General features: G+C 44.9%; 1 protein-coding gene across 3 annotated transcripts in view; it reads left to right on the forward strand.

The window, feature by feature from the left end:
- RAB11FIP4 (RAB11 family interacting protein 4) overlaps positions 1–20071 on the forward strand; it is a 204495-nt gene extending 184424 nt beyond the window's left edge. For all 3 annotated transcript variants that reach the window (XM_039501506.1, XM_039501507.1, XM_039501508.1), the window contains 12 exons: positions 883–1097; positions 3276–3467; positions 4769–4903; positions 6674–6709; positions 8270–8369; positions 9960–10063; positions 10683–10823; positions 12264–12345; positions 13154–13291; positions 13861–14019; positions 15353–15496; positions 18169–20071. In XM_039501506.1, coding sequence (XP_039357440.1) covers positions 883–1097; positions 3276–3467; positions 4769–4903; positions 6674–6709; positions 8270–8369; positions 9960–10063; positions 10683–10823; positions 12264–12345; positions 13154–13291; positions 13861–14019; positions 15353–15496; positions 18169–18285 — 1563 coding nt within the window. In that variant the 3' untranslated portion in view covers positions 18286–20071. The remainder of the gene's footprint in view (positions 1–882; positions 1098–3275; positions 3468–4768; positions 4904–6673; positions 6710–8269; positions 8370–9959; positions 10064–10682; positions 10824–12263; positions 12346–13153; positions 13292–13860; positions 14020–15352; positions 15497–18168) is intronic.
- Positions 20072–21323: the final 1252 nt, after the last annotated feature.

Consider the following 21323-nt stretch of genomic DNA (forward strand, 5'->3'; position numbering starts at 1 on the left):
TTCAGCTGGGTGACAAAGCTGTTAGTCAAACCACACTTGTCTCATGTCGGACATTTGCTGCTCCTATATAATGTCCTCTTAGTAAGGGACGTCTTTAATTTTACAAGCGAAGATTAATCTTCGGCGTTTGACTGGTTCTTGTGTTTTCAAAGCATAGAGAAAATAACCGAGCATCCACAAGGATAGACCACAGCTCCCGGTATATGCAAACGCGTGTACCAGCACTGCTCTGTGCTGGAAGAGATGTCTGGATAACAACAAAACTGGAAAGCATACAAAAATGTATCTGGCTAATGACTTGTAGTAATTGTTGCATGGTGGAGGGGAGATTTGGACCCAAAATTCTTCGTCCTTTCAACAAATAGCTACTACTAGGCTATTTCTACTGCCCGCATTTCTACTGAGCGGTTATATTACTATCTGACCAGTGAAAATCTGTTCCTTACCTACCTTTCTTGGTAAAGGACGCTATGGGAAAAGAACATTGCAGATAAATGAATATTGGAGACTAGAGATTTCCAGTTGCGCAAGATGGGGGCGTACACGCCCAGTTGTAAACAAGAGTCACTTCTGCCCTAGTTGACACTCGCTGTCGAAGGCAGGTTGTGGTTCCAGACCAGTGTTCCTGCAGCTGGCTCTCTGTAACACTATGTAACGCTGGTTAGAGGTGTGCAATATTTTATGCTTTAGGAGAAGCTCTGTGCATTGAGTGTCTGCAGGATCGGGCCTTCCAAAAGTAACCCTTTAAATGCAACTCTGATGCAAATACCAGCATGCCGATGGTGTTTCCTGGAGAGAGAGATGGCTGCTGCTTCCATTTACTCTGCAAATCTTGCCACAAACTTGTATGTCTCCTGACTGGTTTTTCCCTTCCATGGACAGGGTAGCGAAATCCAGGACGGTGCCTATTTGGACGCATACAGTGAGTCAGAGCTGTTTCCTGATGAAGACACGATGACTCTAGCCCAGCAAGAGGTCCACCATGAGTCCGACATGGACAGTGCCATCGAGAGCGCGCAGAGCTCTGAGGCATCCGACGTGTGTGGCAGTGAAGAGAAGGACAGCGTGCTCAGTGGACTCTTTCTGCCTGTAGACAAGTGAGTGGTGAGGTGCCTGTCAAGACATGAGTCTTATGCGGGGGGAGGGGAGGTTAAACCAGCTGATGGCTCTTGTTTGAGGCCTGTCTGGGCTGAGGTTCTCGGACACCTGGAATTAGGTGTCCAGATCCCTCTATTTAAAGTGAATGGGATTTGGTCATCCATCTTCCCTCGTAGCCGTGGGAATCTCTGTCATTGTGTCTTCTGGCTCGTTCGCCTGGCTCCAGTAGGGTTAACGCGTGTCTGTGGCACCGTAGCTGGGATAGAGTCATGTTTTATAGTGATAGTTCTGGCTGAGTTCTGATGGAGTTTGATCACTGCACTAATTGCCAAAAACGGGTGGATTTTCCTTTTTCACCTTCCTCTCTCCTGGAGCCCATTTGCATGAGGACTTCAGTGTGAATCCACCACACAGCAGCAGAGCTTGCAGGTCCTTCTTCAGCCTTAGTTACTCTTCCATCATACTCAAAGGATGTGAGGGCCGGGCCGAACAGGCTTTGCAGGTGTCGGTGAGGATCCTGTGCGCTGGATTCCCCCTGACGTCAGGAGGCACCGTTCAGTTTGTTGGCAGCTGGGGCATTGCAGGCCCAGGCTTGCGATGTTAAAAAGTCATTTCAGGCATGCACAAAAGGAGGATCAGGCAATTAGTGACCGCCTGTGAAACGTTTGGGGTAAGTGACTTGCCCAGCATAGTGTAGAACTTAGGTGGCAGAAGCAGGGATAGAATCCAACTCTCCAGGGCAGCATTCAACTGCCTTAATCATGACCCTCCTTTCCCTTCCTGTAATCCATACCTCGTTCACGGCACATCTGCCAGCCATAGACTGTGGGAGGGATGGGGTTTGGACGGTCCCAACCACTGAAGTTTTTCAGGAGTTGTAGGTCTAGATAACAGAAGAGGAGCGAGGTCTAGGACTCCAGTCAATTGTGGCTCTGGGGAGCAGTAGGCCTGGAGAAGAAGGATGACCCCGTGGTTAGGGTGCTAGCTTGGAGCACCTGGGTTCAAATCCCTGATCCACCATAGACTTCCCGAGTGACCTTTGGCAAGTCGCTTAGTCTCCCTGTGCCTCAGTTCCCCCTCTGTAAAACGGGTATAATAGCCCTGCCCTACCTTGAAGTGGGGATCTGAGAGTAAAGACTGAGCTGCTCAGAAGCTATGGTAATGGGGGACCAGGTGAATATCTAAGACAGTAACTGCAGCTGTTGTGTCTATACGAATTTTGGTCCCCAGAACCCTTCCATGCACAATCCTTACTGCAACCTTTAAGAACAGAAGGTGTTAAAATACTTTGCTGACTAGTTACTAATCTGTCCCCTCTTCAGGGAGTAGTAATCTGATAAATCTCCTCTAGCAGAATATAAGCCTGCCTATGTGTATGGTCCCAAATGTCCTCTCATCTCGTGAAAGACTTGAGTTGCCCTAAATTCTGGCATTGTAAATTACTGACCATAGAAATATGAATTACAAGTGCATCTCACCAACGGAGGGAAAAACAAGAGCCTACATCTGAAATACTGGCAGGGGGCAGGATGTGAAAATGACACTTGTGCCATCCAGCCACCGTTCGCTTTGTTTAAACTTTAGATTCCAGAAGAGACCAGCTACAAATTAACGGGCCCTGCTTGTGAACTCTCACGCAGAGGAGTCTAGCTTATTGTAAAAACAGCAGTGATACAGAAACAGCCGTGTTGTCTAGGACACTTGTCAGGCTCCCATTTCATTCTGGCTCTGCCACTGGCTTGTCATGTGACCGTCAGCCTTATTTAACCCTGTTCTCTGCCCCAATTTTTTAAAGTGCTTCCTGAGCCCTTCGGTCAGCTTTGTGTGTTAGGACACCCTCCGCACCAGAGGAGGAAGCTCGTGAACGGCAAGGGAGCGTGAGGCATTGAAAATATTATTACAATCTAAAGTAAAGAATCTTGTTTCACTGATTGCCACATCCCCTGCCCTTCAAGGTCAGTTGTCCTGTCAAACTCGCAAAACACAAACACCCACTGTTACAGGTTGATTGCTGTAATTGGGGATAGTTTTTTAGTAAATGGAAGTGGATCATGAAAGCTTTTGACTTTGAATAAGGAGTTGCCAACCCAAGCCAGCTGAGAAACGCTGCCTTGGGCAAAAGGCAGTCTGAGGGAGGAGGAGGGTTGGCTGCCTACTCATTCTGATGTCTTGTTCAGGTCAAGTCCTCACAACCCCTCTGCAGCCTCTGACCTCTCCACCTATTCCACTGCCTCTCTGATCAGTAACGAGGAACAATTTGAAGACTATGGGGAAGGAGACGATGTGGATTATACTCCCAGCAGTCCATGCCCTGATGATGAGACCAGAACCAACGCCTACTCTGACCTTGGCTCATCTGTGTCTTCCAGGTTGCTACTTATTCTTATTTATTTTGACAATGTTTCCTTCTGAGCACGTGTACGGGGGCTGTACCAGAACTTCTTGGGATTGTCTAGTTATTTTAAAACTAAAATTTCAATTTCTGCCCACAACACTACTGGCAAATGTCTGTCTTGTAAAAGCCATAGCAACAACTGCGTTGTTTCCAGTGCCCGTGATGTCAGGTCACACTGCAATAAGCCCACTAGCTTTGCTCCTAGATTGATTTTCTTTATATATTGCAATACTTTGGATTTTGCAACTATTAGAAATTGACTGACTTAAAGCTGGAAATCCGGTTAGATCTTGAGCAATGTTAGTGCTTGTGCAATGTTTGGGGATGACTAGTATGAAAGTCTCCTTCCTTTTTAGCATTCAAACACTTTGTATTAAATATTACCTTACAAAAATACATGTCTTATAAGGATGGATGAGCTTGTTTTGGGGGGAAAAATAAGCAGATTTAAGACATTCGGGTTCAATCTCTTCAGGAGGTACTCACTCTTTTTTAGTACTTGGAGAGAGAGAAGCTGAACTGCAATCAGCTGATCCTGTCTTTTCCCATTACCCTAGGCTCAGAACCACAGAGAATTGGACTCTCAGTGGTTCTGATAGCATAGACCCAGGGGCGGCTCCAGGCATCAGCATGCCAAGCGCGTGCTTGGGGTGGCAAGCCATGGGGGGGCGCTCTGCCAGTCGCCGCGAGGGCGGCAGGCAGGCTGCGGGAGGTCCGCCAAAGCTGTGGGACCAGCGGATCCTCCACAGGCGAGCCGCCGAAGGCAGCCTGCCTGCCGTGCTTGGGGTGGCAAAATGCCTAGAGCCGCCCCTGCGTAGACCAGTGGTTTTCAACCCCATAGGAGGACACGAGCTCACTGGGGGTACACAAGAATAATCGTGTAATAACAGACAACACATTTTATTTAGTTAGACTTGTCAATCTAATCATGGATATATTGTGACCCTATCTCAAATAGGGGTATGCGGCAGACTGAATTATTTGGAAAGGGGTACGCAGCCTAAAAAGTTTGAAAACCACTGATGTAGAGATAGCAGAAATCATTTGCTCTTTTAGAATCCCTCCTCCAAGTGGGATTTGGTAGTGTGGTAATTAACAGCACAGAGCCCACTCGGATCCCCATCTCTGCTCCCGTAGCTGGCCTTGACTGAGCAGCTGTGATGAGAGTGGCAGTGCTTCCCAAGTCCACTTTCTGCAACATGAAATACCAGCAAGAGGGAAATGAATTTGAATTAGTAACAGTAGCCAGTAACATGTCTCCTTTCCCACAAACAGTGCTGGGCAAACGCCAAGGAAAATGAGGCACATTTATAACAGCGAGTTATTGGATGTCTACTGCTCACAGTGCTGCAAAAAAATAAACCTGCTTAATGACTTGGAAGCGAGGCTGAAAAACTTGAAAGCAAACAGGTGAGTAGCCAGCACCCTGTTCTCAGCAGTCCCTTTTGAAATGGCGTTAGCCAGCAGTCAAACCAACCAGAAGGGGAAACTGCAGTAATATGCCCCATCCTTTTTCTGGTTGACTTGTATCCAATATATCATATCTAGCTAGCATCAAATGCAACAGGCAGTTCTTCTATGCTATTCTGCAACAGGGACATTCAAACCTTGCTACCTTGTCTGATCTTAACAAGAACTTCTCCCTACCATCAAGAAACTATTTCTCAGTTGGAGCACTAAGGTCCTCTTCATTTTAAATACTTAAACAATGAGATCTTGAATTGCAGAGTGTGGGTGGTATTTGCCTGTGGAACAACCTCCCCAGGGAAGTGGGAAGCCCTACTGCTCAGCACCCGTGGATAAAACATGTTACATGGCTGAGATTTTTTCCCGGAGCACGTTTCTATCACGGAGGGAGATAAGTTGATCTAATAAGTCTCTGGGATGGATCCTCAACTAGTGTAAATTGTCATAGCTCCATTGCTGTGGTCATTGATGTCAATGGAGCTATGACAGTTTACACCAGCTGAGAATCTGCCCCAGGATTGCTTGATTCAAGCGGCTTGAGGATTTTATTCACCTAAAACCAGATTTGGGAAAACAATAACCAGGATGACGGTGACTTCTTTTATCTCCTCAGGAGTTCTAGCTTTTTCCTTTATGCCCCTATTCCCAGTATTGCCACCCACATGTAGATAGACAATTGCAAAGCATTTTCCTTAAACTTTGAAGGAGTCTAAATATTTCTACAAATCCCTTGCTTATTGTGGCAATTCATCTGTGAACCTTTAGCTCCCCCTAGAAACTGAATACAAAGCTTGCCTTGTTTCACGTTCCCAGGAACCAGAACGTAATGCACTTCATCTAGTCTTGATAAGAAAACAATGGCATAGTATATGTTATGAAACAGTTACAGCTGCTGTCACAGCAGTAGGTAACCTGCTAAAACGTAGAACATGATGGTTGCATCTTTGACAATTTTGTTATGAAATTTGATATTGCAGCTGACAGTCCTGAATTCAGAGTAGTGTTTTGCTTCAACAAAAGATGTGCAATCAATCTCTGACGGGGGTAGGGAGAGCTAGTGGGTGGGTGGGGGTGTGTGGGGGTGTGAGCTGCAGCAGATGCTGTACTACAGTTTCATTTTGACTCAAGCTGGCAAAAATCTATTTAAATGTGACAGGGCTTTTTGTACTGAATATGGTATTCCCAAATTCATTTTATTAGTGATCACAATAGCTTATGGCACTACACCAAACTTCATGTTACATAAGAACAGCCATACTGGGTCAGATCAAAGGTCCATCTAGCCCAGTGGCCAATGCCAGGTGTCCCAGAGGGAATGAACAGAACAGGTAATGATCAAGTGATCCATGCCCTGTTGCCCATTCCCAGCTTCTGAAAAACAGAGGCTAGAGACACCATCCCTGCCCATCCTGGCTAATAGCCATTGATGGACCTATCCTCCATGAATTTATCTAGTTCTTTTTTTGAACCCTGTTATAGTCTTGGCCTTCACAACATCCTCTGGCAAGGAGTTCCATTAGTTATTAGAGTAGCTTATGATTAAACTGTATGAGCTTTTTTTTTTTTTTGGTGAAGCAAATTAAAAGCTAAAATAAGACAGCTGTATATACTGTACAGAACTCAATTGGCAACTAAATTGAGATTGTTACTGAATTGCACAATAACCAAATAAACTGTTTTACTTACTACATTATTCCTTCTGTCTCCATGTAGCCCCAACCGAAAAATCTCAAGCACAGCTTTTGGAAGGTAAGACACTTGAGCTCGTTCTGTGTACTTTGAAATCATTTGTGACCCGAATTCATGCTAAGAATGAGGTACTCAAAGGAAACCAAATAGGGTGTGCAGAAGAGAAGCTTTAGGTGGGAAGGAAGTGTGGGGGAGGGGAGGAGGTTGGAAGCAGCTACATCAGAAGAAATGGAACTTCTTCTCCCTGATTTTTCTCACTTAAGGTTAGGATTCCTCCTTCTCTCTTCCCTCCCCAGTCAAGTAGCACATTTAATTCTAAGTTAGCTTATAAAACAGAAGGCAAACTCCTGTTTACCGGCATGGCTGACTTATTTCTATGTAGCCTTATTCCACGCTTTCTACAACTGAATGTAGTTCTTTGTCAGCAACTAAGGTCTAATTCTGTAAGGTCTCAATTGAGAGACTCTCCCAGCACCTCCTGGCACGAATTAACTACCCACCAATGTGGAGGAGAGGCTGTATGGGCGTGGCATTGCACATGAGTGGGAAGCTAAGCTAACTGAATTCCAAGTTAGTGTCATGTTGCTGAAAGTGTTGTAATAAAATCTGTTCTGTCCGGAGAGCAACATAGCCACTTGGGGGCTGGATTTAGGAAGAATATCACTTCTCTGATTATAGAGCTGCAGCCTTCAGTATTGCACAGGTGAACGAACTCATCAGAGCCATTCTAGTCAGTACCAGGCTCTTGGAGTGGGCAAGCTCGCCCAGTAGGTGAATCAGCAAGTTGTTCCCTTGTTAGGTGTTTGAAAAGATGCCATCCTGTGCTGCTTTTTTCTTATTTATTTTAACCTGTTTGTATATTATGCCCCAGCAGGCATTACTGTTGTTGCCTTCCTGACCTAGTTTTGTTGCCAGAGGGGAAAGGGAGTTGCCCAGCTGTTTAAAAATGGGCGTGTCACCAGATTCTGGTCCAAGTTAAGACCAAGTACACGGACGTGTGGGGGGAGGAATGCAATACTCTTCCTGGATCTGGTCCAGGATATCTTAATGCTGGCCCTCTTTGGGAAGCAGTGACTTTATACATGGCATATCATAGGCATATCATCCCTCTCAAAGTTCAAGTATCATAATGTGGTGAGGAAAATCTGAAAACATGCAGCTTGTACATAGCTTCTGAACAGGTAGTTTCAAACCTGTCTTAAGTATTCTTAATTCTCGCATATTGCAATGTCACACAGTGGAATCTTCTTGGTTTTCTTCCCCCCCCCCCCCCCCCCCAACTTTTGTGCCACTTGTTCTGCAAAACTGATAGGCTTCTGCGTAGCTATGCCTATCAACATCACTTAGGTCTCACCTTCTCCCAGATTTGGCATCTAGCATATTAGTGAACATGATGTTACATGCAACTTTGACTTACATTTATTCCATGATGCAAATGTTATTGGTTAAAATTGGACTACAAAGTTAAGTGTAATCAGACTCATACATAGTTAAGTTACATTGAAGCTATTGCACAGATGTTAGCTGGGGACATTCAAGGTGCAAAGCCAGTCCACAAAATAGGAAGACTTTTTTTTTTTTTTCCACCTATGATATAAAATAATCCTTCTAATCTTCCAGACAACTCTTCCACAACAGTAACTTCAGCAGCAGCAATGGCAGCACAGAGGACTTGTTCAGAGACAGCATAGACTCGTGTGATAACGATATCACTGAAAAGGTGAGGAGCCTTCACGTCATGATTGCTAGATTCAGCAGAGCTATTGCTGGTGCAGCCGGAGACATGTCTGTCTACCAGAAAGAGCCACCAGAGGTGGCTCGTAGATATGGGCAAGTGACCTCAGTCAGGATCTCTGACGAAAAGTGAGTAATAATGGAATATCCCAAAGTTAATGTTCTCTTCCTCTCCCAAAAGAAGAAGAACTTAACCAAAAAGAGAACGAAAGTACAAGCTAAGAATTCTTTATTGAAATATGATGAAGTCTAAGCTTGATTAATATGTAAGCCTTTCACTGAGCAAGAAAACGAAAAAGCAACAATGGGTCTGATTCTCACTTCCACTAAATGCCTGGTCAAAACGTAGCTTTTGTATTGGTATTTCAGTTGCACATGAGGTTGGTTTGGTTGTTTTTTTTTTGTTTGTTTTTTTTAAACTAAACTAGTTATCCCAGTAAAACTCCTGCATGGGTAGAGTTATAGAGAACATAAAGGTGTTTTATGCCAGCATAGTTTATTCTCTTCTCCCCCCCCCCCCCACCCCCGAGAATAGCTATGCCAGTATAACTGCGTCTACCCCAAGCGGTTGTACCACTTTAACTACACCGGTATAGTGATAGTGGGACAACTTCTGTATCTAAACAAAGCCCTTAACAGTGCTCTGGCAGGGTAAAGGGGCCTTTAAAATTGACAAACCAATCCCGTCCGTATGAATGACAAGTACATCCACTTATGGCCCTTCTGGGCTGCCAGAGCAGCATAAAGGAGCCTTAATGGGAATGAGATTGGGCCCAATGTGTCGGTCTGTCAATTCCATTATCAAGGTAGCTGCTACTTAGCTCAGTTTCCCAAGCTGAGGCCCAGGGGGTTTATGTCCAGAATTTACATAAGCAAACCCAAGCTTTAGGTGCCTCATTTTTGAGCCCAACTTCTGAGGCACCTCACAGGGGCTTGATTTTCCGGGAGCTGAGCACTCCCAAATCCAAACTCGCGCTCAAGGCATCTCAAGTTGGGCACCTGAAATTAGGACACTCTCTTGGCCTCTGTGACCTGCCCAAGCTGCAGCAGCAAGTCCATGGCAGAGCTGTGTATAGAGCCCAGGCTTTGCCTTCCAGCCTGGGGCCCTGCCCCAGTGCATCACTTTCCCTCCAACAGGCTGAGCCTACAAGCGCCCTTCAAGGGAGTCCTGTGAGAGTCACTTTGGAAGAAGCCAAGGCTGCCTAGCTTGGAGGATTCACCCTCATAAGCACTAAATCTCATTGCGCTACGTTGTTGCAAGAAGCTGAGTGTTATTCATGCAAAGGAAGTAATGACAGCCTGTCTGTCACAGTGATGCTAAGTAGCTTAATTTCTCTATGTATTTAATTCCGGTAAATATGCACTTCTATGTGTCAATTCATTGTGCGTTTGCATTGATCAGTTTTTGGGGACATGAACTTAAGGGAAGATCAGAACGAGATGCACCCCTGCTCTCTTGGAAACATAGACCTTTGTTTTGCCTTTGGCACCCCAGTGCAGCTTTGCCCCCTGTTGTGGCTTAGATGTAAGAGGTTGGGTGGGTATGAAAGAGACTCAAACCCTCTTCTCTTTCTAGGTCACTTATTTAGAAAAAAAGGTGACAGAACTGGAGAATGATAACATGACAAATGGAGACCTGAAGAGCAAACTGAAACAGGAGAACACACAGCTAGTTCACAGGTAATAAACCATGCAGCCTGCTTCCTCTGTGCCATGTCACTGCAATACCTTCAGGAGCAGAGCTATAGTGAGACTAGAAGGAAAGTGGAAATCCAATATTGGGTCCCAGCTGCTTAGATAGAATGAAGCGTGAACTTTCAGTTGAATTTTGTGCGTGTCACTGTCATACACAGAGCAAGTGTCCTCAGAGCTGTTCATCTGGGAAGCCCAAAAAATGGAACTGCACAGCCTTGCTGCATGTGCAGTGAATTGTGTCCTTTAAGCAAGCTTAGCAATGTAGCGGTTATGCTCCTGCCAAGCAGAGTATCTGACTTGCTTGCAGCTGGCTGTCCAGGGAGAGTCATCTCACATCATGTTATGAAGAGGCTGCCCCCATGTTTTTTATGGTATACATACTCGAGGCAGAAAACTGGCCTACATCTAGAGAGAAAATATAGAGAATGGCCATAATAGAGAAATAAATGTTCCTTAACTTTGGCTGCTGGGAAGTATGCGTACAAAGATCTAAGTGGTAAATCAGTATAGAATAAAAGGGGTGTGTGTGTGTGTGTTTGATGCTCTTGAATGTGGTGTGTGGGCAAGTGTTTGAAACTGTTACCAAAATGACTGACTTTCCTAGAGTTAATGAACTAGAAGAACTGTTGAAAGACCAGGAGACATCAGCTGAACAAACGCTGGAAGAAGAAATAAAAAGGCATAGAGAAGCATACAGCAAGTATGAAAAAGAAAAGGGCACTGAAATTGAACTGCTAAATACAAGGTAAAAACATACCGGCTGGCAAGTTGGGGTGATGTGTTGTCTAGATCCATATAGAAGCAGATGACTGTTTTCCTCATGTGTTCCACTTTTTCGTTTAGTGTGTGAACCTAGATTGTGTGTTGCCTTGTGTGCAGATGGTTACGGGTTAGATACGTAAAATAATTGAAGAGTCACTTAGTTGTGTAATACCCAAAAGCATGTTAGGTTCTTTATGTGTAAGAAGGATCCCTGCCCCGAAGAACTTACCAATTACCAAGACACCAATTCTCCCAGCTGATCCCTGTTCAGAGCCCCCTTGGCAGAGGTCTGCCCATGCAAAACAACTTGATAGACGCTATACATACCCCAAAAGGACGGGAGAATGGGATACACTTGGCTTTTCCCCTGAGTTGAGATTTGTTGACTCCCTGCTCAAGTTGCATTGTGGCAGTGTCTCTTTTATGGCATAAGAACGAACGTGACATGTAAATGTATGTCACAAATGGCTTTCTGGGCACCTACCATCACTCAAGTCAAACAGGAAAATAATTACCCTCACACCGCTGACACAACAACCCAACTGCAGTCAGCTGCCAGATGTTCTCCCAGATGTACATTCAGCCAAGGGCCTTGCGCTGGGCTCTGAAGGATGCCAAGCTGTGGCCCTGGCATACGGTGAGGAAGCAAAATCTGTAAGAGAGAGCCCCTATAGGCATGCCCAAGAAACCTATAAAGCACAACCATAAAACTAGAACTCAGGCCAAGGGCTCTATTCTTGTTGCCTCTGCATAGATACAGGTGTCTATTTTATCCCCATCTTCAACCAGGACAGGAAGGATGTGAGACTGATTGATTCTCTACTGTCTTGGTCCTTGGGAAGCTACTTACACCTGTGCAGAATAGGTGTAAAAAGCTACTAGAATGCTGTTAAATTACTGCCGAAGGTTCAGGGTGGCAAGTCAGGCCCTGCATATTCTGTCTTTGTGCAAGAGATGCCCAGTAGAAGCTTAGAAGACGACAAAAGTTCAGTTGCCTTTTATTACTGGCTTCATAAATTGACATGAGTCAGTGCTTTCTCAGCAACAGTTTAATGTAGGAAATCCATATGAGCAGCTTAAAGACAAAAAAAGTTCTCCTAGTGGTTTTCAGCACAATCACTGACTTGGTTTAAGTGGCCAAAGATCCACATGCACATTTGGATGTGAGGGGGATGGGCATGGCATAAGACTCCGAATAGAACCTAATAGACAGGAACCAGGCCACAGAGAAGTTCCCGATACAGTTGGTCCTAGTTCATTCCTTGAATCACTAATTTTAGAAAGCCAAATACCTACTTATTTAAACACCTACATTCAATAAAGAGACAAGATGAAAGGGGTTTTCTGGGGAGCATGTTTCTTTCAATCCCCCACACTTTCCCTGCCGATTGTGTTTACTGTAGGTCTCGCTGTCTTTATACAGGGTTCAACAGCTTGAAGAAGAAAATGGTGAACTCAAAACCACCGTCACACGACTGAAATCGCAAACCGAGAAACTAGATGAGGTAATCAAACTTCTGTGTAGTGAGTGACTGCTAGTCAGCTGTATGGTTGATGTGAGGGCAAAAAAATCAGTCACTAAACGATAGGGTTTTTTAATTGGCAATCCCCAAAATAAGAGAACAATAACGTAAATGGATTTGGGAGACACTTAACACACCTAAAGGAATATTTCTGAGGTGAACTTAAAAAGTGACTGACTTTTATAGTCCTGTCCAAGGCCCGTTGAAATGAATGGGTGTCTTTCTGTTGACTTCATTAGGCATTAGCTCCAGGGCATAGTGAGTTTTCCTTTCAGCATGGTAAATGAATTGCGTTCTCCTAAACTAGTTTGAAAACCAAAAGGTTTTGCAGGATGGCAGGGGATGAGGCGGAGAGTTATCTGTCTTCAAATGGCAAGTTTGTGTTTAAGCTTTTATGCTTTGAGAAATTACCTCCCTAAACTATGCAGAAATATCAGTTTTCTAGCTCTCTGCAGAGAAATGGCCAGACGGGAGAGTTCTGGAATAGTTACTGACCGATAAAATACCTATTTTTGTTATCCTTGGAGGCTGCTTGTTTATATAGTGGCCCCAATCCTGCTAAGTGCTAGTACGCTCAGAACTTCGATTGATTGAATACAGCTCTGCATGCAGATAGCTGAAAAGCTCAAGCTCCGGGAGATTAAGCTTCTAGTTCCAGCATGGCACTAGAGTAGCTGCAACCCATGCTGATGAATGGCATTGGCCGACGAGCATGGTGTAGAACAATGACATGGAAACATGATGGGCTGGGGAAGTCCAACTTGGCTGTCAAGTTCCTGGTTTGTTTCAGGAGAGGCAACGCATGTCGGATAGGTTAGAAGACACCAGTTTGCGGCTGAAGGACGAGATGGACTTGTACAAAAGGATGATGGACAAACTGCGACAGAACAGACTAGAGTTTAACAAGGAGAGGGAAGCTACTCAGGAGGTGGGTATGAGCAGAGGTGCAGAGCCCGCTCCGGCAGCCCTCCCTTGCAAGAGTGAGTAAAACAACAGGTGCACTGTCATGTGCAAGGACGGCCACAGCAGGACCTGGGGATGATAATGTCAATGTGGCAATTCCCTTAGGGGCACTGATTGTTTAACCCTTGCATCGCAGGAGTGCCTAGAGGCCTTGAGCAGGTGGGCAGCCCCATTGTGCTAGGCGCTGTACAATCACATAGCGACAGTCCCTGCCACAATTGTAAACTTGGGAACTGCTCTCTCATGAGCTCTGTGCCTCTGAGTATGTGCAGCTAGGAAGGTATCTTTCAAGCTTCCTTAGATACCCTTGCACTTCATAAACTGGCTGTGTGATCAGCACTTCCCGAGAGCGGTGCTGAGGGGCTGGCTGTGTTGCAGAAGTGCCCATCTGTTCCGATCTGGATCAGAGCCACACTGCACCAGTTCTCCTGCAATCACCTAGGCAGTCCCTGCTCTGAAGAGCTGATCAGTTCTTGTGCAGGTGGTCAGTCGCTCTTTATTGACATGGACCATCCTGTCTTCATCTCCTTGCAGCTCATTGAGGACTTGCGAAAGGAACTGGAGCATTTGCAGCTGTACAAACTAGACTGTGAGCGCCCCGGCCGGGGGAGAAGCTCCTCGTCTAGTGTGAGTGAATTCAACGCAAGAACGAGGGAAGTGGAAATGGAGCATGAAATTAAACGGCTAAAGCAGGTGAGCGGGGTGGGGGGTCTCCAGGCCTCTCATGTCCGTGGGGGTGATGTTTGGATAATCGTGCAGAGATGCTGGAGAAATATCTCGAATTGTAACTTATCAACAAATTCCCAATAGAGACTTTCATTGACCTGAAATGGAGGATTTTTATAGTGTTTGCATTTGTTAAGACTTCCCAAGCTCTGTTTGCTTTTTGAAAGGATTGTAAATGCAGCCTGCATAGTGCAGGAGGCATGTTCATGCATTTGTGTGTGTCTCCTATGCAATGACTCACATGGGTTGACCATGAAATCCAAACTGGAGACTTTCAGATCCCTAGGCCATGTCACTTTGCTAAGGAAGTAACTGTTAGCTGGCATCAGTAGCAGGCTGCTGTCGTTTATATCAGTGGACCCCAAACTTTTCATGGTCCTTCATGGACCAGGAGTGGGCCTGCGGCTACTGGGGTGGGGGGCCAAGGCTAGGGGCAGGTCTGGGGCTGGAGCGAGAACAGAACCACGGCCAGGGGCTGGGGCTGGGGCTGGGAGCAGAGCTGCAGCCAGGAGCAAAGGCTGGGGCCAGGAGCAGAAGCCGCAGGAACGGAGCCATGGCTGAGAGGTGGGGGCAGAGCTGGGGGCAGAGTGGGGCTGGGTGGTTCTCCCTCTTTCCCTGCTGTGCACCCCCCCCTGGGGGGGGGATTTGTGCCCCACAGTTTGGGGACCCTGGTGCTATATGGACTAGACATTAAAAGTAATCCATGCACAAGTAAACGTGGTATCTGTGTACACAGGAAGTTTTGCCAACTTGGGCACACAAAATAATAAAGGCAAATTGGAGATTAAAGTTGGGGCACTTTTGTCTGTGTCTGTATTTTTTCTCCCCAATATGACTGAGTTCTCGGGGTCATCAGAAGAAGCCTGACTGGAGTCTAGTTGCTTGAAGACTGTCCCCAAAATTGGAAGGTGTATAGTAATATAATCATGTTTGAAGACACAGATGAAGATAGGGATGATAGTTTTTCCATTTTCTGTACTAAGTGGCTGAACAAAGTGAAGATACACATGGGTGGGGTTTTTAAAGCTTATCACGCTTGGCACGGAAGCTGATCCACAGCTGGGATCAGTAGGAAACGTCTTCTGTGAAGGCTCTGTCACATTCCACAATGTGGAATTTAGGTCTGTCTCTGAAACCCTTCAGTGTTTGGCCATTCTTAGAGGTACCGTTGTAAAGGGCATATCTTAGAACAGTGGATAGTGACATGCAAAACAAAAGTGATGTTCACTTTCATGTTACCTGAGCAGTTTTTCTTTCTTTTCATGAAAACTCCATTCCATTTTCTTTCCTATTTTAATAGGAGAATCAGAAACTTCGTGACCAGAATGATGACCTTAATGGACAGATCCTAAGTCTTAGTCTTTACGAAGCTAAGAATCTCTTTGCAACACAGACAAAAGCCCAATCACTGGCTGCTGAAATCGACTCTGCATCAAGAGATGAGGTAATGCAACTGAGAGCAAAACCATGCTAATCCCAAAATATAAAAGTGAGACCAGATTAACTGTCAAGGTGAAAATTCTTACACAGACAAATCAGCAACATAACTCCTGTTTTCCAGGAATTAGGAGTGTAGCTAAATCTAGTGATATTTTCAGATGCTTATTTTAGCATCATCCAACTAGTTTCATTATAATCAAAATAATAGAGAAATTCCATCTTAACACAGGTTTGTTTCAAAGGATGGCAGCATTGAATCCAAAGCCTATCCATTTAAGGCAGTGACCGCTGTTACAGACACTGTTTAGCAGGTGCCTTATGGTATCTCACTTCTTCAAGTGTGGGTCCAGATTTTCTGATCTGATTTATTCCACTGTCAAGCTGGAGTAACGCCATTAACTTCAGAGGAGTGACTTCGGATTTACTCCTGTATAACCAAGAGAGAATTTTGCTCATGCTTCAAACTGAGTTTACACATTGGCTCCTCGTTTTCAGCTGGCACAGCTTGTGAAAACCCAGCACACCTCCAAGTTGCTAAGAAGCTCTAAACCATACTGCATATTTTAACTAATCAGTGCTTACGTACCTTGCTGAACCAGGGACTTGAGGTGAATGATTGTGCGATGTCAGTTGGTGGAATTTTTCTCAGGGCTAGTCTACACTAGAAGCACTACAGCGGTGCTGCTGCAGTGGGTCCAGTGAAGATGCTCTATGCCAACAGGAGAGAGCTCTCCCATCGGCAGAATAAATCCACCTCTCTGAGAGGTGATAGTTGTGTCAGTGGGTGGTATAGTCACACCCCTCAGCAACATTAGTTATGCTGAAGTAGGTGATGGTGTAGACCTCGCCTCAGTAAGACAAACTACGTTTTTGCTGCCACCAAAATAAGTCCTGTATCCAGTTTTTAATCTTATCAGGACTAATGCAGAACTTCTGGATCACTGTCTAATACTGAGTCGCATGCTGCCAGAGTGGTCCTGCTCGATTCCCCTGTCTCCTTGTTAATTGCTATGGTTTGTTCAAATAATGCAATTTTGATCGGGGGAGGAGGGGAAGAATCCGACACATTCTCTACAGAGATGAGCTCTAAGAGGCACATTTAAAAAAACCAAAACAAACCCCTGGCGTGAGAGAATAAAGAGGGCGTATCTCAACAGGAATGCAAACTACAGTTGTGTTGAATTATATATGATAAACCTATATTCCCGTCCAGCTGGAGACCTGGAGATGCTGGCCAAGATTTTCCAAAGTGACTAGTGATTTTTTGGGGCACCTCAATTTTTAGATGTAAATAGAGACACCAGAAACTGACCTCCAAGAGACTAATTTTTTTCAGAGAGTGGGTCCTTAGGACTTTTTCAAAAACTCATGCCTTAAACTGGGCACTGAATCACTGTCACTGGACAGCTTTGGCCACTCTTTGTCATCTCAGCATCACTACCTGCCCTGCTAATCTCTCAGAGGCAGCTGAGCCTTCAGACCTTCTTCTCACTCACAATATCAGCCTGGGATTTTGCTTCTAGTCTGACCAAAAGAATCCACGTAGGCTGCCACAACTAACTCTTTATTTCTGGTTTTCCTCCCCCCAAAAAAGATGCATCTTGTGTCTTTGCTTGACAAACGTCCTGCTGTCACCACAACTTAGTGGACCATGTTTATTAAATTTCAGACCTGTTAAACAGTGATGGAAATTTTTTTATCATAATAATTTTGGCCTGAGATTTTAAAGGCCACCTAATAGAACTGGATGCCCCAAACCCATTAATTTTAATGAGCACTGGGCATCCAAATCTCTTAGACAGCCTTGAAAACCTCAGCCTAAACATACTGTGTGTATAAAGCAACTTGTCTTGAAATGAACTAAAGATGCTCTCAGATGCTCAGAGCTTTGGTGAAAGGACAAAATATACATTTTCCCTGCACGTTAATATAGCACCAAAGGTGCATTATTGATTTCAGATGGATCCTTTTTTATTTGGACAGGAAACTGTGGCCTCAAAACATTATATATGTTATAATTCTCTCACTCTGTATTTACAGCACCTTTTTTTCTACACGCTAAGATGAGGAAACAGACGTACTCATTCAGGAGCAGGCAGTATGGGCTAGTGGATAGAACACCGGGCTATGGGTCGGGAGCCCTGGATTCTATTTACAGCTTTGCCCCTGACACAAGTAACTTGCTCAGCGGGACTTAGGGGCATGTCTACACACACAGCACTGCAACTACTCCGCTGCAGCGCAACTGGTGAAGACGCTCTCTGCTGACAGAGCGCTCTCCTGTTGGTATAATAAAACCACCTCCCGCGAGCGGCAGAAGCTGTCAGCAGGAGAAAGTCTCCTGCCGGCTTAGCGGTGTCTACACCAACGCTCATGTCGGCAGAATTTATGTCACTTAGGGGGATGAATATACCACCCCCCTGAGTGACATAAGTTACCCAGACATAAGTCCCCATGTAAGCTATCTGCATAATGGGGATACTTATCTACCTTTTTGTGTCTTCACTTTGCAATCTGTTGGGGTGAGGGAGAGCAGAGAATCATTAGAGGCAATGAATAATTTTTTTCATACAAAGGTGACCCGAGGCCAAGCCTTATCTAATTTTAATTTACATAGTGCTGTAGGTAGGAGTGACGTTTTGCATTAGATACTTAACTTGGGAATTTTTGTTTCAGCTCATGGAAGCTCTTAAAGAACAGGAGGAAATAAACTACAGATTGCGACAGTATATGGACAAGATTATTTTGGCCATCCTAGACCACAACCCATCTATCCTGGAAATAAAAAATTGAAGGACAAAAAAAGCAATTGCCTGATATTTCTGCACATGCCACTGGATCTAAACATCACTCTGATACTGTAAATGATTCTATATATATCTTGTGTGAGTGTGGTATGTTTTATATGATGTCTGGTACACTTATCTGTGAGTCATCAAATTGGCTTGATTCATTCATGCACTTTCAATATCTGACAAGATTGCTACTGTATATTAATAACAGTATAACTGGATCACGGTGTTTTAGCTACTGGACATAATGACTCTACCTCTGGTTGTAAGGGTGAAATACAATGGAAACATATGGATGTCTCCCCCTCCCTTTAAGAACAAGAATTGCTCTTTCATTCTTTCAAATGAATGAGGGTACTCCCAAAAATTGGACATATCCAGGTGTGATTCCTGACTGGTGCTGACTACATCACTCTCTGTTGAATTTAGCTTTGCCAGAGCTTTACTACTGAAACCACAAAGAGGTAAAAATAAACCTTTGGTCAAACCTGGACCTTTTTTAAAAAAAAAAAAAAAATCTGGGGGAGGGGATCAAACCGCAGAATTGTTAATATCCATGTCAAAACACCATCCACTTGTTTGCCACTGTCAGCAAAAAGTGCTTTTAATATGAAGGCCACATATCCAACGTCAGGATGATTGCCAGTCTGTTGTCTAGTGTGTGCATGTGTATGTATTGTGCCTGAGTCCCTATAGCATTGAGGCATTGCAATGTATGCCCTTATTTTCAGGGGTTTATCACTGGGCCATTTTAAAATTAATTCTGGGATCCTACTCCTCTGCATTTTAAGGTTTCAACCAGGGAACACATTCTGTTTCTTTTAAATGTTATGGACTGCATGCAAATCCACTTCATTATTTTAAAGAAAAACTTTAACTTAAACAATTAGCTTAATTCCCTTCCCCACCACCAAAGCACACTGTTGCACTCCTGGGGGGCAGAGGGGGAGAGAGAGAATGGTGGGATCCTCCTACAGTTTTGCTGTTGGTTAATCCCTGATGTAAACTAATTTAACCTTTGAACGGTTAAAAGTAGAAAGCACACTTAAGACACCAGTAACAGGTAATGTGAAACAGTGGGGTTGGAACACACTGCACAAGAGCTTGCATTCACCACCCAAATTACCCATCCCAAATACTATATCCCCTGTCTGAATATGCACACATTCATATGCTCTGAATCAGGAAAGTACATAAGCATTTGCTTAGCTTTGAGCATATACTGTACTTCGATCCCATTGGAGTTAAAGTTAAGCACTTGCATAAGTGCGGTCCTGACTAGGGATGGGTTTAAACACCATTTACGTGCTTCCTGAATTGGGTCCATTTCTTGTAGAATTAAGACCTTTTAACTAAAAGTAAAATCAGCTAGAAGTTAAATGCTGTGGAATTTTATTCCAAGCACTAAACGTTTGTTTAAAAAAAAAAACTAAAAAAATGTACACGCTTTAAACTTAAACGGGTGGGGGAGGAAAAAATCCACCCTTTGTTTCATACCAATTGGCAGAAGCAGGGAAACTCTTTCTGGTCCATTTCTCTGTAATCAAATACCTGGCTTTTGCCTACGTGCATAGAGATATTTTCTTGTTTGTTTTAACACACTCCTTGGAAATGGACTGTTGCAGTAGATATGACTGATTTTCTGTATATACTTGCTGTTGGCAGTTTCTCACACCTACCATTGTCTTTATGTATTTTTGTTTGTGTATGTAATGCATTTTTTCCGTAATCTGAATACCTAGAGCATGTGTTGTTACCGATGTAAATATAGATATATATTTTCTGCAGCTGCTGTACTCTTGCCTTCAGTGATATCTGATTGGAGTAACGGGCAGGTGTGGGGAAGCACTGAAAATGGGCTTTCCTGAAGGCAAGACCATAAAACCAATTCAGTTGTTTGTTTGAATCCATCAGTGGTTAAGCTCTAGGTAGGGCCATGGGACTGGAGGAGGCTAATGATGAAAATTTAATTGTCCTTTCAGGCCTGGGTGAACTGTATAAGGGCTCATCTCTACTGGAAAAACGTCATTTAGGTGTTTAATGTTAAACACTTAAGGATAGATTCTTAGCAGAGGAGATTAGGGAGAAGGGATCTCTCTAAGCAACCCCTTTGCTCCCCTGATTTTGGAGCAGCCAGAGGGCAAAATTGAATCCACAGTAAATATGCTAAATTACACGGGATCTGGCGGTCTTGCACTGGTTCCACCGTAGGAGATCAGGCAGTGCATCATCCTCTCCCCCACTTCTTGCTTCCCCTATAAGGGGACTGATGAGGCAACGGATGAGGTTGAAACGGCTGTGCCAGCTTAATTCTACCCAAGGATTTCCCTCTAGTGGAAGGATCCTTCGCTGCAGAGCCATCACAAGGAATTTTTGCACCCAAGGCAAGGGCCGGCTCCAGGCTCTGCGGCGGCAATTCGGTAGCGGGGCCCCGAGTCCCTGTTGGAGGGAAGGACCTGTCGCCGAATGGCCACCGCCGCTTCATTCATTCTTCGGCGGCAATTTGGCGGCGGGTCCTTCTCGCCGAGAGGGATTCAGGGACTTGCCGCCGAAGAACGAACAAAGCGGCGGTGGCCATTCGGCGACAGGTTCTTCCCTCCGACAGGGACTCGGGGCCCCGCTGCCGAATTGCCACCAAAGAAGCGGTGGCGGTAGAGCTGCTGCCGAAGCGCCGCTGATTGCGGTAGAGCTGCGCCCCTCCGCTTTGCGCGCCCAAGACAAGTGCCTCACTCGCCTCGCCCTTGTTACGGCGCCGCTTCGCTGGGCTTCAGCACTGAAGTTTCCACCTGCTTTGTGCTGCCTCTGAGTCTGTGCCATGGATCTGTCCCTCTGCCTAGACGTGGACTATCCTGTGTTTTAAAGTCATGTGAGCTGGTCATAATTAACCTTAAGATGTCATCTAGGTTTAGGTGGCCCTTGGGGTAAGCTACAACCAGCAGACGCAATACTAGACCCAGTGGTCCTCGTCTGTAACTGTGCTAAGGTGCATTTTTACCATTCTAAAGCAATGAAATGTGCCAGTGTAGATGAAGCTACTGC

The sequence above is a fragment of the Mauremys reevesii genome, linkage group 15 (assembly GCF_016161935.1).
Source record: "Mauremys reevesii isolate NIE-2019 linkage group 15, ASM1616193v1, whole genome shotgun sequence".
NCBI classification, from domain to species: Eukaryota; Metazoa; Chordata; order Testudines; family Geoemydidae; genus Mauremys; species Mauremys reevesii.